This window comes from Meleagris gallopavo, chromosome 4 (assembly GCF_000146605.3).
Source record: "Meleagris gallopavo isolate NT-WF06-2002-E0010 breed Aviagen turkey brand Nicholas breeding stock chromosome 4, Turkey_5.1, whole genome shotgun sequence".
NCBI classification, from domain to species: domain Eukaryota; kingdom Metazoa; phylum Chordata; class Aves; order Galliformes; family Phasianidae; genus Meleagris; species Meleagris gallopavo.
The window spans coordinates 26,906,746-26,923,759 of NC_015014.2; the positions used below are offsets into that span (position 1 = coordinate 26,906,746).

Genomic DNA, 17,014 nt, shown 5'->3' on the forward strand with positions numbered 1-17,014 from the left:
TTGAGGAATGAGAGAAAGCTTATTATAATAAATGTTTGCAGGTGTTAGATGAAGAGCGTAGTTGAAATACATGTATGTAACAGCCTATTAAACTGGAGTCTCATAATAAGAGATGGATAATGATAAAGAAGCCTATATATTTTACAGCTCAGAAATTAATTTCTCAGGCTTCCATCATTCAAAGAAATCACATTCAAATCACTGTTCAAGTGACATGAATTTTCATACTTGCAGTAATCTCCTGTATTGACAGTACATCAAAAATAGTTCCCTGAAGAATAAGGCTAATTTTCTAACTCAGTCAGCCCTCACTTTGAAGTCTGAATTGGGATGGTGATGGAAAAGTTTCTGCAAAGGTTGAAGTACGGAGCCTTAAAGCATTCTTTATTCTTCCAGTATAATGATGGCAAATCTACCCTCTCTCATTTCAACCCTTTGAATAAGTTCCTCAAGCAGAGAAAGGTAGTTTCACCTTGCTGTGCTTAACTCCTTCAGTTCCTTTCTCTTCTAGATCTTGTTCAACTGCCATTAATCCTGCATGACTTCTTACTTCAACATTTTGATTAATCTTACAGAAGTGAAACTCTTAACAAGACTTTTGCATATCTAATAGGCTCATGTTAAACGTACTTAATTCATTACACGCAGTGTTTGAAGAGGGAAGATACAGGGGGCTGGGCTGCCCATGCAGTACTGAAAATCTAGGAATATACCTACTGGAGGAACGAGGTCCTGTTTAGAATGGCCTGCAGTGGCTGTACCTTTTCTCCAGGACAGAAGGTTCTGTAGCTCCTTCCTGGCTCTTCCGAAGAAGCTGAGGTGGCACATTTTTGCTGAGTCCTCACCTTCCATAGCTGCCCTCAGCCCAGTCTTGTGCTCCGTGTGCCAACTCCTGTGCAGCAGTGGTGTAAAACCATCTGTGCTCCAGCAGCATCCTAGCACTTGTTAAGGGGAACTCTTCAGATGTAATGTTGAAAGAAATAATGTAATCTCATAAATCAACGCTTCTTAGTATTGAGTTAGATGTTTTATGAAATGACACTGCTAACCAACTGTATGTTTAAAAGTTTAGCTTCTCTTCCTCTTCCAAAATGGAAACTATCCCCTCTCTGCTTTGGTTATTTCAGTGGTTGTGTGATGGCTTTTAAGTGGTCAAATTTAAGTGCTGCTGCTGTGGATTGCATTAAGGTTCAGATGGCTGTGAGCAACCAGTGCTGTTCATGCGCTGGATTTTCTGTTTCAGGATGTGTCTGACTTGGTAGTGTGATTTCAGCGATGGAGACAGTTCGGAAGGTTTTTAATTTTTTTTATTATTATTATTTTTAAGGGAGAATAGTAACAATTTAGTAACTAATAAAATCCAGGTCCATCTGTTTCGCTAGCAGACCGTAATACAGCCACTATCACACTGTTACTAAGTCGATGACTGTCAGTATTTCGAGGCAAGTAGGTAATTATTCAGCTTTCTCTTTATACTGGGATGCTCTCTGAAGCACTCTGAAATTTGAAGATCCATCAACATAAATAAGTATTTCTGGCCCTGGTGCCAAATTTCACTTAAATGTAGACTAGTGTAAGTCCACATACTAGATGTTTATTTCATGGGAGGGCACACTGGAAATGTGAAACTGAAAGATGTTCCACTGCCACAAATAAATAGGAAGTAGTCAGGGTAAGAAGTAGGTAAGAAGATTCTAACTCCCAAACTTCTAGTTCAAGTAATAAAGTGGAAGACACAAGACTGCCAAACAGAATAAACTTACTCAGATGCTGAAGACACTACCTTGTGTCTTCTGGCACTAGCTGCTCTTTTGCTGGCTTATATAAGATTTAGTTAAACAAAAATTAACGCGCCTGTTATAGTTTCTATCTTTTGCACATGAATTTACAGGATGGAAATCCAAAGGTAAGAGACAGCCATAAGTGATTCGTGAAAATACTCAATATTTAAATAAGCCTCAGAAAATATTTAGGGAACCTGATTTCCTTTTTTTCAATTCAATCTTCAGAATTAGCAAAAATGATGGTAATGTCTGCAGAACACGACTGGAGACACCTATCCTTCAGAGATGAGCATGCTTTTGAACTGCTGGAGGAGAATAAACAAACCCTCAGTATGAACATGCTTATGTCTTACACAGGAACTGAAAGTGTAGGAAAGAGTCACTGTCTAGCAGCAGTACACGGACAGCTTTTGTGGGATTAAATTTCTAATCTGCTCCTGAAGTGCTACACCTGATGTTTCTTTCCACTTATGCTGAACATAAAATATTTGGTTAACTGTGTGGGCTGCAGAGCTCTGTAAAGTCAATAACTTCCTAATGCTCTTTTCAGAGGTTAAAGTGTTAGGGTATCTTTTTCTGACCATGAGGTTCCCAGAAGAGTTAGAGTAGTTCTAAAGCTTTTAAAGAAAACATATTTGCAATATGATTCAGAATCCTTGTCTTCAGCCTGAAAATGTGAAATGGAAGGAAAATAATGTAATGCACTCACCTGCATAAAATGATATGCATGCTGATCACCCCTATTCTGCTTTAGATTAGTGAACATTTAGTTTAGGCTATGCTTGGAGTTGGTTAGAAGGAATGATTTAATCTCTGGCACTTAAAACTGTCACAGAAATTATAGGGTTCCAGTTGTGTCCTGTGCTATGTGTTCATGGGCATCGGCTGTAACGAGACTTAGGAGTGTCTCACAGAACTGACTGCTGAAAGAGTCAAATGGCAACAACAGCACACCTAAAGCACCCAGCCTGCGTATCTATGGCAAGTGCCTGGCTATAGGGGGTGTGATGCTACAGAGAGTCTGCTGGTTCCTGCGTGAGGCAGGCGCTGTTGAGGGGACCAGAAATCTGTTCTCTGCAGATCAGATTTCCACACAGAGATCATTTCATCCACGTAAGAATTGTAGGGTGATATCCCTGAACGTTGCTTATATCAGGCTTATCCATAGCAAAAGAAGGATGCTCAAAAAACAAATCAAAAGCCCCTCTAAATTTGTCTTCTCCTTTCTGAAAGCATGGTGTTCACCAGTAGCTGTACCTATTTGTACTTTCCATCTTGGTGAGGTTGTGTCAGTCACACAGGGTCCTGCTACAGTTGCTGACAAGGTGAGCAAGGGCAGGAGGAGGGGCAGGCCTGTCCGGCATCAGCCCTTCCGTGCTCGCCCCATGGCACCAGCTGTGGGTACCCAGTGGGTGGTCCTGCCCTGCTGGCTGGCAGCAGCGGCCATCTATGCTGTGTTGAATGAACCACTGCAGCTATCAGTGTTCTGGGTTGTGTGTTACTGCCATTCCTACATCATAGTGTGTGGAGTTTATGTTTCAAATTATCCTGAATTGTAGGGCAGACACTGAAGGGAGTTCTGCACTCAGTGACAGAGAAGGCTGTTCAGCTGGTGCTGAGCAGAGCTGGGACGCAGATCAACTTGGTGCTTGTGGTGTGGCTGCTGTGCATTCCCCAGTTTTAACCTCTAGCATTTGCAGTAGCTCTGGGATGTTACCTTCTGCACAGACGCAAGTTGACCAAAATAAAATCCTTCTGAGAATGTGACATTTTCTACATGTGAGAGAAATAAATAAGTAACGGTGGAGAGGAAAAGTGGAAAAGAAGATAGGAGAATTTACATAATCTTGGTTCAGCTACAAGTTCTGTTTGCTTATGGGCTTACTGAGCAAGTTTCAAGTTGAGGCATTTCAGACCTTGTTACTACCCTGGCAACAAAACAAGTCTTACCTACCTTTTTTTACACAGGGATTCTTTTATAATCTTGCACAGAGTAGTATGAGGAAGCTTTTGCTTGCTCTAAGTTGCTATGTGGTTAACAGTAAATTGCAGAGCTGAATTGGCAAATCTTACTGGTGCTGCAGTCCCAGTGCTTCTGACTGTGAAAATGTGAAGGCTGGCATACTGCTGCTGCTATGGTCAACATTAGCTGAATGAATGGACTTCATATGCCTGATCTTGTGCTTTTACACTGTATTGACAGTTGGAATTAACAGCAGGGAAGAAAATGTTAAAGGTTCATAGGCAAGGGAAGCGTGACTGGCTGCCAGTAATTGGCAGTAACCGTGATTTAAAAGTCAAATAAGCATGTAGCTCCTGAATGAGCAGAAGCACTCCTGAAGAGCAGTTGTTTATCTGAAAAATTATTCAAATGGCATTATGGAGTTTCTCATTGAATGTCATGATGGTTTCCAGAACTAGTTTTCTTGCTCTGAACATAAAATGGGGGAGAGAAACCACATTGCCAAATTTAAAAGTGCAATCTGGAGTCTGAATGAATGCAAAGTTTTTTTGTTATTCTTTATGTCTGGTGGGTGGCCAAAAGTAGAGCCTTGCTTGCATCAATTTGTTCCCCATGTTGTCAGTAGTGTCCTCAGTGATTCCTACTCTTGTGCATGGCAATTTTTTTACCAGGTGTAAGTCATGTGGCTGGGCTGGTACTCGAGCTACAGGAAAAATATTGTCTGTCTGCGTTGGCTTCTCACAGCTTGTGGCAGTAAAATTGCAAAGGTTAGAAATTGACACAGAATAATGCAAAAATGAGGAAGAGGAGACTTTCTTCACAGTTAAGTTTCTTAATGATACCTTTCAGGATTTTGGAAACCTTTAAAAGCGGAGTTATGCTCTTCTATCACCATACCCTAATTTGTAGTTGTTCAAAATAAAATACACAGATTTGTCTGATTTGGTACATTGTTACATCCAGCAACTGAAGGCAAGACCAGATAGAACCTTTGGGTTGTGCACACGTGCATGTGTTTACACTGCTCAGCTTTCTCCCATACAGGCTGTGCTGTGACGTGCAGGAGGAATAGCAGGCAGATATTATTGCTGCTGACCCAGTAGACAAGCACAAGAATAGCCATCATGACCGCAGGAAGAAGCAGGGTTTGCTAGCAGGGTAATGGCATAGTGATATCTTGCTTTGATCAGAAAAGCACCAGACATCCCCTGGCCCTAGGAGCACTGAGTGCCAAAAGCTGTCAGACGCAGAGTGTACGCTCTGTGCCATCTGGGACATGGGTTCTGGGAAAGGGGACACTGGGCTGGTGTAAGCTGCTACTGTGGTATTGCTGAAGTCCTGAGGCCGGTACAGCTTACACCATCTGGTGATCCGTCTGAGTTCATTATGGTAGAGGGATGTCTAGGATTTCATTCTCTACAGTGCTTTGACCATACCCGTCTCCTTTTCCCCTTAAGAGTCAGTCAAAACAAAGCCCATTTTAAAAGAAATGAATGTAGAAAATGTGAAACGTAAGGATCTTTTACAGAGTGTCTTTTACAGTGCTGGGACATAAAACAGAGCAGTGGAAGATAAGCCGTTATGTATGTTGAGGAAGCCTAAGAATAAAGATTATAGGCAAACAGTCTACCTTTCTTTACAAGGCCTTGATTTACATCCCTGAAATCTCAAATTTAGCTATTACAATGAAGTCCTGTTGCGCACAGAGCTGACTTTTTATCACCACTTAAAATCTAATTAATCCGTATCGAAGCACAAAGATTTCTGTTGTATTTTAGGGTGAGGGGTCATAGAGCCTTCTTTGTTCATCCTCAGGCTTGTAATCATCAGGCATTGGGATATAATTTTACCAAGCAAATTGGAAGGTAACAGATCAAATCCTTATCGGAAAGACTAACTCATGGTTTAGTGAAGTCCTTCATCCTTTATGTGAAACATTATATTCGTGAAGAACAAAAAAGTGTTTGAGAGCTTACAAAGGGTTAATAGCAAGGGCTTATATTTGGGGCAGGAGAGAACTAAAATCTTCATAGCTTCCACCACCACTCGAGACAGCAGTTGTTAGAGAACCGCTGGGGCAACCTTCTTCCACAAGCTTTTAGGACTACTCTTACAATGGCCTTGGTTTATCGACCAGTGGTGCAATTAAGTGGCATATTATTATCTCTGTTGGGATGGGTCCTATCCTGTCTCACTACCTATTTACCTCAGTGGAAAAATCTTAACTTGGAACTGAACGAACTGGAGATCTGGACCATGGGACTCTGGCAAGCTTGTGTTGTCCAAGAAGAAGGGGGAATGCAATGCAAGGACTTTGATTCTTTCTTAGCTTTGCCTCCAGAACTCAGGATTTCTAGGATTTTGATGTTTTTTTCCAATGGACTGGGGCTTTTGGGCCTCTTGTTCTCAGGATTTGGGTTGGACTGTTTGAAAATTGGTGGAAGACAACAGGATCACAAGAAACGGCTGTTGCTGTTTGGGGGAATGCTCTTCTGGATGTCGGGGATTACAGCTATTGCCCCAGTTTCTTGGGTTGCCCACTCCACAGTCCAGGAATTTTGGGATGAGAATATACCAGATATTGTTCCCAGGTGGGATTTGGGGGAAGCATTATTTGTTGGCTGGCTTGCTGGATTTTGTCTTATACTAGGAGGATCCCTACTTAACTGCACAATCTGCTCAACTGAACTTCATCCATCTTCGGTCCATTATGCAGTAACAGAACAGCAAGATCAGTGTCAACACTTAGAAACTGAAACTAGGCCTTAAAACCAAAGGCTTTAAGTAGGACAGAAAGACTGCCCTATCTTTTCCAAACTCTACTGCAAGCCAGCAGCTTGTTCCAGTAGTAATTCAAAGGACTCTTTGTTACTTAGCTGGTTTCCTAAACTTATGTTTTCTCCATAACTGTCATCTGAAACTGGTGTATTTTCTCACCTGCAGAACTATTTAAAATGTTTCACAGGAGAATTTTATTTCTTCATAGACTACGTAGAAAAGATGTTTTTGTTTTCTCAACTGTACGGTAAAATTCTGAAAATGAATATGCATGTTCCATGGCATTTTGGCTTTTAACCAAAATAAGCTTCCTTTTCATATGAAATCAACTAACTGAGCCTCAAAGCTTGATTCCCTGTCGCAATTTTCCACTTGCCTAACGTAGTGACATAGGAACTTTTTTCTACATCCTTAATGCTCTATATGCATGCGTTGCCTCAGATTGTTTTCTGTGGACAAGCAAATTGTGCTAAGCAAGCTGCGGATTTCTGAAATGCTACCACGATTTGCAGATGTCTTTTTGTGCATGGGATATTATGATGTGGCGCTTTGTACCCAAGAAGTTGTGTTTGCGATCTCAACCTAGCACATAAAACTATTCATGCAAGTTATTCTGAGCATTTTGATATCTGCAAACTTGCACCAAAAATAGGCTCAGAGACAAAAAACAGTTATCCTGTCTTGTTCTGACGCAGGTACTGAGGTTTTATGCATTCTATCAAAGGCTTCTTAGGCTCCATTCACCTACAGCAAAACATTCTCAATACAGAACCTTTAGGTAGATGATATTTAACTGGCCACAATGAGGACAGCCTATTTAAGTAGGAATGTATTGATGGATACTAAAGTACTCTGTGTTTGCGGTTCTTATTTTAATAAGAAATTAAGAGATGCCAAAATTTGCAGAAATGTTTCAGTGCTCTAGCAGATAGATGAAAAGCAAAGTATATTACTAAAAACCAAATAATTAACCAACTCATACTAATGAAAGGTGAACCCAGCTGTGGTCACACCCTTCAATTAGTGGTTTACCACACTATTTCCTTATCCCCTAAATGCTGCCCATGGAACCAGGTAACATAAAGCTGGAGGGGGAGGAGTATTTCATACTTTATAAAGCTTTGTTTTAACATTTGCCAGTGTTCAGTATGTGCAGAATACTGTTTTCAAAAGCCATCAGTTCAGTGCTACTTCGACTGCTAAAAATGGATTTGGTCCACAGACACAGGTTACAGTTATTTGGATTGCTGCTGTCTGTAATAGGATGGATTTTAACTGGTACCTGTAACTATTTACCGGACTGGAAAAACCTCGGCTTAGACTTAAATGAACTGGAGCTTTGGACTATGGGACTCTGGCAAACCTGTGTAGTCCAAGACATAGGAGGAACACAGTGTAAAGACTTTGATTCTTTTCTAGCTTTGCCCATAGAATTCAGGATTTCCAGGATTTTAGTATCTACATCAAACGGACTAGGACTTCTGAGCCTCGTCATCTCTAGCCTTGGTTTGGACTGCCTAAAGATAGAGGATACAGAGCAGAAGCTAAAGAAACAGCTGTTACTACTTGGAGGAATTCTCATGTGGATAGCCGGAGTTCTGGTCTTAGTTCCTGTTTCCTGGGTTGCCTATACGATAATCCAGGAATTTTGGGATGAAGTGATCCCAGAGATTGTGCCCAGATGGGAAATAGGGGATGCACTGTTCAGTGGTTGGTTTGGTGGCTTTTTTATAATTCTAGGAGGCTCTTTACTTCTCTTGACAATCTTCTTATCATCTGACCATCAATTACCAGAACAGTATACAATGGGAGATATGCAAGACAACCGTCAACAGGTGGAGACTGGAAACAGAAGACTTTAAAAAGGGTACATGCTAGCTTTTTGGTTTTCTTACTCTTGTGTTACAGTAAGAAAACGCTGATGAACAGACTGGCTACTGTTTACAAGACTGGGGGAGGGATTACTACAGTACGGTTCCTTTCATTTCTACTTACTTTCAATTTTAATTAGATTGTCATAGCTCATCAATTAATATAAGTCACTATTGCTTTTCTCCAAAATCTAATCAGTTGCAGTGTTCTTTGTGGTGTTTTTATGTTTATTTGCTCGACTGTGTTGGTGTTGTTTTTTCATGTTAAATGAGTAAAAAATTGTGATGGATGCATGGAGACCTAACACTTTTAAACAGCAGAAGCCTTAAAGTTCTTGAAGGGGTTTGCAGTGCCAGTTCAACATACATTACAAAAATCTAATACAATATAACCTTAAATTAAATTGCATGGACCTTTATTCATTTGCACTAGTCTAAACTAACCGCTTCCTGAATGTTATGCAATATTCTTCATTGTGTGTGTGTGTGTGACTGAATATATCCCAGCATCACCATACACACCCTCTGGAAAGCGAGCATTTCTGAACAGTAACAAGATGCTGTCTGCTAGAAAGTACTCATTGCTATTGCAGCTTTTCTTTAATGAATGTAAAGAATTAACTTCAAGTGAACGCATCATTTTCTTTATAACTTATCCTAAGACTTGTCAGTGATTGATGTGAACTTTCTATAAATCACAAAGATTTTACACTGACAAATCTATATGCTCTTTGTAGCAACAGATGGCTGCTACAAAGACGTAGAATAGCAATAACAATTGAATAAAACACTGGTCTGGAAAAGAACTTTGTTAAAAAAAATGTATTTTCTGATCACTGAAACACATGGAAAGTGCAGAGACAAGTTAATCTACGTGATGTATTTGCATACTTTTACAGACAAAATTAGAACAGAACCACATTCAGCATATAACCTGATTAAATATTTAGTTCAGTCCTGAGCATTTGATATTTAATACAGCATAAACATAGCAATATCTTTAAAAAATTCTTATTTGATTTGCCTTCTATTACAATTTTTTTCTAACCTTTGCTCATTTGGTTAAATATTCTTGTACCAGTAATATTTAATTTTGATATCTGCAACTGCAGTGATAGTGGTACCTGGAAGCAGAACTAATTGCATTTGTTACACTCTGCTGTGCAGAGTAAATTCTACTTTGAGTAATATCTATAATTGTAAACTGACAGGATTATTTGTATGTGTTAGCTTATTCTATTGAGTGTTTTGAGGTCAGATAATTTAAACTTATTAAAAAAAAAGCAGAATTGTTAAAAGCTGCCTAAAATATGTTTAACTTTACCAATTTGGAAAACGAGGCACATTTTGCAATGAGTTTTGTGAGCTAAGGCCAACAATCCTTAAATTTTGACCTTACTTCATGCTTACAAATATATGATAATACTTTTTGAAAATTATTCAACATGTGAAGAAAAACAGCTGATCTGGCAAGAATTCAGACAGCTCTAAATACTTTTCACAATAGCATCACATGTGAAATATTTTTATGGCCAGAACTGAACTATATTAAACACAACATAAATAAGACTGTAAATAAATAAAAGAAAAATCACAAAGTACACCTCTAAACATCATTCTACAAACATATAATCAAATTGAGAAGTTGAAACTGTCAACCTTCATTTCACCTCTACATTAAATAATTCCAGATTTATTTTTTTTTAATTGACCTTTCAAATATGTTATCTCAAACCCAACAAAGAAAAAACAAGTGAGGCATTCATAAATGATGTTTAACCAGCATCTTGCCCCAAATAGCACATCTGGCTATATGTTTAAGTGAACTGATGTGTTTGTGCATAAGAAAGCCCTTGGGTAAGGCTTACACAGATCTCTCATCACAGAATTGTCACTGCGAATTTCAGACAGCTGCTACCATAATGTTAGTTATATTCACTTCCATTTTCTCACCAATTACAACTCTTTTGAGACATTAAGGCCACGCATATGTGGATAACGTGATTATACTGAAATACATGGCGCCTTCTAGTCAGGATCTTTTCCAGAGAGAGTTTACTTCAACAAATTTCTGATATCCAAGTTACTGGGGACAAACTTTTCTCCTGGTACAAATACTTTCATAAAATCCTCTTCATAACTGTAAACCTAATTAACACTTTCATATTCTCCTAGCTGGCAACAGGGCAGCCTCTAGGACAAGAGACTAATACAGAGAAACTCATTTTAAGCGTACAGTAGATGTAACTATTCTGATTTCACTGTTGGTATTACCAATTTGATTCAGCTTCCAGTTGAGAAAGCAGCTGCCCTTTCGGTAGTCTCACAGGAAGTTTTTAGGGTTGCTTGTCTGTCTTGTCTTTCCCCACTCTCCCACAGATGCAAGAAACCTTTTAGTGAAGGTTAAAGTACTGTACATTCACAGAACTGAATTTTGTCTCTCGCTACACAATATTACAGAACAAGAACAGAAGAAATTTATTTTCAGAAACAAAACCTCCAATGTGGGTGATGAATCTAGTTAGCAGCTGTTGTGAGGCAGCCTTGACGTTTTTGAAAGAAGCTTACACTTGTAGTTAACTTCAAACTACAAAAGTCACACTCTTATACAAAAATATTGCATGGCAAAACAGCCATCTTCACAGTCTGCTCACATGAAAATAGTGAAAAGATAAACAATCTTCTGTTGAACGTAATATTTCTCAATACAGTGCGGTTCAACAGGATACACGCTCAGTACTGCCTTTGTTCCTTTGTTCCATCTTTACAAAATAAAACACATGCAATACATACAAACTGTACAAAATCAGCATCAGTATACCAAAATTGATCTACTTTGGTTTTCCTTTTTTTGTCATTTTTTTTTTTTAGACATACAACAATTCAGTTTGCTGTATTTTACAAATAAACGTATCAATATTGAATGTAAAATAGAAGAGCTGTAAAAGCAGGTCACTAGAAATATGAAGGTCATACTAAAAAAAAAAAGATGAGCAATGGAAAAAACACTTGAATGAATATGCATAATTATACATCATCAGCTGGAAGGGCTGGTATACTGATCTTTGCTCTTGTGAAATATGCTATCTTCTCCCTGAAATTACCAAACAAAACAAGTTAGTATTTTACCATTTATTGCACAACTAATGTCATCTACTGTAGAGTTGCTAATGTTACAGCATGTTTTTTTAAAATATAGGCTTGGAAAATACACTGAATTTATTTACAACTGTGGTTGCAAGGGCATTCTGATATAATTTCCTTCTTAAGCGCATTCATACAAAAAGCAGCTCCAAAAGCCAATGTTTTGGTAATAACTGCAGTGACACAACTGAAATATTGCTCTAATGGCTGCATTTTCTGTCATGATATTTCAGGGGAAAAAGAGGGGAGACAAAAACAAAACATCTGATCCTGAATTTGGAAACGGAAAAAGAGAACTTAAATTAGGTCTGGGCAAGAAGCAGAATTACCATCCCATTCCGCAGTTGCTTCCACTATGCTGTTACCATTTGTTTCCTATGAACTGAGACATTACTGAAGCATAACAAGTTCATATGTCCCTCCCTGCCAGAAGCGGATGATAAATATTTGGGGCTTACAAATCAAAACTCAGAAGAGACATTCTTCTTGAGAGCTTCAAAATGCCTCTGTGTGTGATTCGTCTTTGAGGCGACATCATTATACCAAGCCCAACTAACAGGTTGAGTACAATTTGGCCACAGGAGATGCCTATTTGTCCAAGAGACTAAACCATGTTTTTCGCTGGCTGAGCTTCAATTCTGTTTGAAAACAGTAGCACAGAGTAAAAATTAATTTCATAAACTGGATTTCCTGGCTAATGCTGTGGTGATCAGATGATAGATGAGGACAGTTTTACTACATCCTTCATGCATGGGAAGGATTAGTATCTTTTTTGATGATGCCTGGTGTCTGAAAAAAATCTCTAAAACAAAAGTAGAACAGTATGCCTTTGCTCTGGAAACTGATTAATCAGTAGTTTTGCCTGGCTCAAGACTTCTTTTATTTATAGGAGATCTGCATTTCCCTCCTCCTTTTGGTCACAGGAACAGCAGAAGGTAAACGAAGCAATTCATGTGGTATTCTCACTTGTCATAAGCCAGTGTGCACCTCTCAAACCTGAAAGCCCACTGTTGACCTGTGGGTCATCAGAGCCTTGACAGTAGGCATACACGAGCAGCCCACAGTGGTCTGAAACTCTTCACCCTGCTTCCTCACCATCACCACTGCTCAGAGACACACTGCTGCCTTTGTCTTGTGAGCAAATTACCCAGTTCTCTGAAATGTGTGATGTTTCTTGAAACTCAAAGGTGTGCATGTTTGATTATGTTTAGAAAAATTCATGTTACTTCAGTACACTAAAAAGAGCATAAAAAAGCCTTAGCAGGCCCTACCTGAATGACTGCACCTGTAGTGGCACTTTCTGACTCTGCTCCCGTAGCCGACATACATCCTTTGAAGCTTTCCTCATCAGTTTCTCAGCACTTAAACCTCGCTTCTGCTCTTCTTTTGACTGCTCAGCCTGTAAAATAACTGTAAAATAACTATATTTTGCTAGTAATGAGCAACTGCTTATTTCACAGAATTGACAACGTCTTGTGTCAAGCAAATCTCTACATAAGCAGAGAGAACTGGTATCACAAGCCTAAGCAGTGGGGACTAAAGATAACAGAGCATTTTCTGAAAACTAAAAAATAAATAGAACAAACCATGCCAATCACAGGTGGTTACTATGCACTGTATGGTTTATGACGTATTTCTTATCACTGAAGTTAGACAATACCTAAATTAATACAAACAAAATGTCTTTTTAATACTGGGAGACAGTAATTCCCCCATAAAATAGTTTTCTTTCCTAAAGCAAGCTCTTCAGAAAGTTGTTCAAAAAGTTACCTATACCTAAGATGAAATGACAAATAATAATAAAAAAAGATATCTTGAATGTGTATTCTGAGAGTTTTGATAACCTTCCTTGCAAAGTTAGCATTTGTAAACTCTCACACTTTTAATTGTGATAGAACCATATTAGCCTATTGCTTAAATGTATGAAAAAAAGCTCTGCCAGGATACTCTAGTCTGAAAGAAACATGAGGGACTGAAGATGCATCCTTTCCAATTGTTTTCACCCAACTGCAACTCTAATGCTAGTACGCACTTCAGCTTAGAGATGTTGTGTAAATTTATGCAAGAAAACATTTTAAATGCTACAGTTCTTACTGTACATTGGACTGGGGGGGAAACAAAGCAATACAATAATTGTCTCTGAAATGCGTTTTTCACATCAGTGTCTTCTATAAAAATCCTTTGAAGACATTGAGGGAATAACCCCAAATCAAGTTAAGCTGATGCTAAATCCATTGAAATCAAACTTCCAGCATCATAGAACCAAGGACGAATGGGAAATACAGTCACTTATCTTCCTTTATTATGTCAATAAGGGATTAAAAATTTTAAAAACAAACTGGTAGAAAAGTAGATGCGAGATAACAGCATTATGAATAGAAAGGATACATCTTAGCATCTTCTGTAAAATCAGATTAGGAATAGCCTTTCTCTTATCCTATGGATCCCTTACTAAACACTAAGAGCTGAAGGCAACAGGAACTTTGGAATAAACAACAGGTGAAATATGAGAGCTCCCAAGAGGTGCTTTGGCTCCATGGACACTGATTTCCATCTCAGAGGTCCTTGCTGACTTGCTTCTCCCTTGAGCTGGTGATAGCCATCAGTGCTCTCTCATTCTTAATGGTAGTGAAGTCGTAGTCCTAGCAGAGAGGTTCATTTAAGCTGCTTAAAATACATAGATTTTGCACGTGGATAACAACTCTTTTGCACTGTAGCAGTATCAAAGCCAAGGTAGGAACACAGTCTGGTACAAGAGATCACAGATCTTTCTTGACATGAATGCCCACGAGTGAGGTACAGTGTCTCCATATCTCAGTACTGCTGCCTCTATTACAGTCTTCTTTAGTGAGTACTGCCACATCACCAGCACCATCAGAGCTGTACCATCCACCAGCATGGTGGCAAACTGCTATTGAGCACTTCTTTTTTATTCTTGTTTTGCTTTCTAAATGTTCCAAGGGTATCTGAACACCCAATAATTTGAAGAGCAGGTCCTTTCCAGTGGACAGTCACCTGGGTCTCTTAGACAAGTGGCTGGTGTTCAGATGCAGACAAGTTTCTTAACACATGCATTATCATTCTCATTTTGTGAGGGATGCAAGGCTGGCTGATGGCACCTTGTGTGTACACACTCATCTTCGCTCTTAAGCTATAGGGTCAGTCTCACAGAGGTTATTTACTGCATCTTCAGTTTTGTTGGCTGTCAAAACTTAACAGGAGCACTTCATGTTCTTAAACATTTCTTGAAGTTGCTTGGGGGCTTATTCTTGATGCTTAACTTTAAGCACACAGACTCAAATGCTAGTCTGTTACCTCAAATGAAAACACATGCCCAAGCCAAAAACAGCCATCTTCTAAGTTGGTTTCAAACGTAGGAATTCATGCCTCCAGATCTGAATTCAGCCCAGTAGGCTCCCAAACTACAGAACCAACTAATACAAAAACATTACACTACACTATCAGTTTCATGGTATTTAAGGAAACCCGCTTCCCGCAGATAGCAGCACCCTGCATCTGCTGAAATCTAGTCCAGTTTTTGTATGAAGGAGTGCCATTTTAAAACACCTCCAGTCAGCCTGTACTGCTGTTAACTTCAGTCCCCAACTCCAAAATAGCAAGAGATTTTAAAATGGAATTAACCTATAAACACTGTTTTTCCTATTAGTTAGTAAACATACATTTGCAATCTGCAACTGGTAGTGTATTAATTAATTTTTTGCATGTCAGTAGCCATATGTCTTAGCTCTCGAGCTAATATTTATCATCAAAACACTAACAGAACAATATTTCAGAATTCTCTGATTCTGACATTCTTATGATTACTGCATTTCAGGTTAACATTTCAGGTTGCTGTTTGAAGCGTACTCCTTTCCAATTTTTTAATACTTTAAATTTTTATATGCAGGAAATTACTCTGTGCTAACAATACACAGTGAGGGATCAAGGTTCTACAGACTTGTGACTTGCCAGACAGCTGTCAATCTTATTTTGAACTAGTGTGGCAGGCTGCAGAAAGCTGCAAGATATTGTCTGCTGGTGTAGAGCAGCAGCATCCAATAGAAGGGAGAAGTGGATAACTGAGGGAAGTAATTTCTCCCATTTGCCACAGCTACCACAAACAAGGATCAGGACTCAGAACTTGATAGTTTCACTGTGCTCTCAGGTAGATTTGGCTTCAGCCCAGTCTGTCTAAGAGAATACACATAAGAAGGTATATACGAGACGAGGTTTATAGTAGTACCATGCTTCTTGAGTGATTTATAAAAGCAATCCTCTGTCTATATAAAATACAGAAAGGCAAGCTAATACTCTGACCATGCATTCATTATGGGCCAAAAATCTGGCTTCGGATAGACAGGAATCTCTGTATTTGTGCTTAATGTAAGCACGAGATAGCAAGTAATAAAGAAAGCTTAGCAAAATTAAAGCTGAAACACTAACTCCTGTCTTGTTCATCGTTTTTCTGTATAGAAGAATGAAAGAGTCTAACAAAAAGCTATTGTCTTTGTTTCGGTTTTGTATTATTAAGGACTACATTGAAGATGTATTGGAAAGAAATATTTATAGCTAGACACAGGAGTCTTTTTAGGATGCACACAGATGAAGTACTTCAGAGGACAGCAGGTATCTGAAAACTTACTTGTATGAGAATTTAAGACAAATGAGTAAATGTTTCTGCTGCACAGCATTACCTACTATTTCCTGATCTGTAGGTATTAGTGGACTCTACGTACTTGCTGTACTTAAAAAAATGCGGTAGGAAGGGAAGGTATGGAGCCTGTGTATTGAGCTTCAAGCAGAGTAACTAGCAAGCAGCCACTGATTTTCAACATCCCCTGCATCTGCAGTTCCTTTTTTCACTTGAGACATTCTCAGTTACCCTGGCACTTAGAGCCGCTGCATTAGTCTGTGCCCTTATAATGCCTGCAGGATCTAAAAAATAATCTATGACAATGTTCTCTAGACTGCTGTGTTCTGCTAAACCAAGAGGAAGCACTGACAGCAGAGTATAGCATTCTCAGGGTTGATCTGATCCACAGGGGAAGGCTGTAATGATATGGAGTGGAGAGAGAGAGACAATAGCACTGATCAAGAACTGAGCCAAGAGAACATACTGAGAAAAAAAACTTTTGTTTTCCTAACTTGATGGTCAAGGACTTCCTGACGTAGGTGATATCGCTACAACTAATAACCTCTAGATTTTTTTTCACACTGCTTTTTGACTTTGCAAATTTGCATTCATGATGCTTGGTCAAAACCTTTTTTTTTTTTTTTTTACAGTTTCTAAATGTTCGCTTTTTTTCAACCTGCTACCTCTTCAGTTCCCTATTCCCTGTATTATAAAAGGCAATGATTGCTCTCCTCCATGTCACCCGTGATTTTACAGTTGAGGCTACTTGGCCATTCCTAACATAGAAACTGTTTCCTCCCTCTGACTGTACTTGTTCACCCTTGGCAGTTTTACTACCTAC

At 39.0% G+C, this 17,014-nt stretch overlaps 2 protein-coding genes and 1 long non-coding RNA gene across 3 annotated transcripts; 2 read left to right on the plus strand and 1 right to left on the minus strand.

Annotated features, from left to right (window-relative positions):
- Positions 1 to 2,681: 2,681 nt before the first annotated feature.
- On the plus strand, positions 2,682 to 6,535 carry LOC100547722 (claudin-22-like). Its single transcript, XM_010709766.3, has one exon. It carries the CDS (start codon positions 5,863 to 5,865, stop codon positions 6,514 to 6,516), a length of 654 nt encoding a protein of 217 aa, XP_010708068.1. The 5' UTR covers positions 2,682 to 5,862; the 3' UTR covers positions 6,517 to 6,535.
- Positions 6,536 to 7,649: 1,114 nt separating this feature from the next.
- LOC100547877 (claudin-22-like) lies at positions 7,650 to 9,132 on the plus strand. The gene has a single exon (XM_010709767.3). It carries the CDS (start codon positions 7,674 to 7,676, stop codon positions 8,385 to 8,387), a length of 714 nt encoding a protein of 237 aa, XP_010708069.2. The 5' UTR covers positions 7,650 to 7,673; the 3' UTR covers positions 8,388 to 9,132.
- Positions 9,133 to 9,203: 71 nt separating this feature from the next.
- Positions 9,204 to 16,805, minus strand: LOC116216549. Its single transcript, XR_004159530.1, has 2 exons — positions 12,812 to 16,805; positions 9,204 to 11,490 (listed from the first exon to the last, which is right to left on the minus strand). It is a non-coding gene; the product is annotated as an uncharacterized LOC116216549 (long non-coding RNA).
- Positions 16,806 to 17,014: the final 209 nt, after the last annotated feature.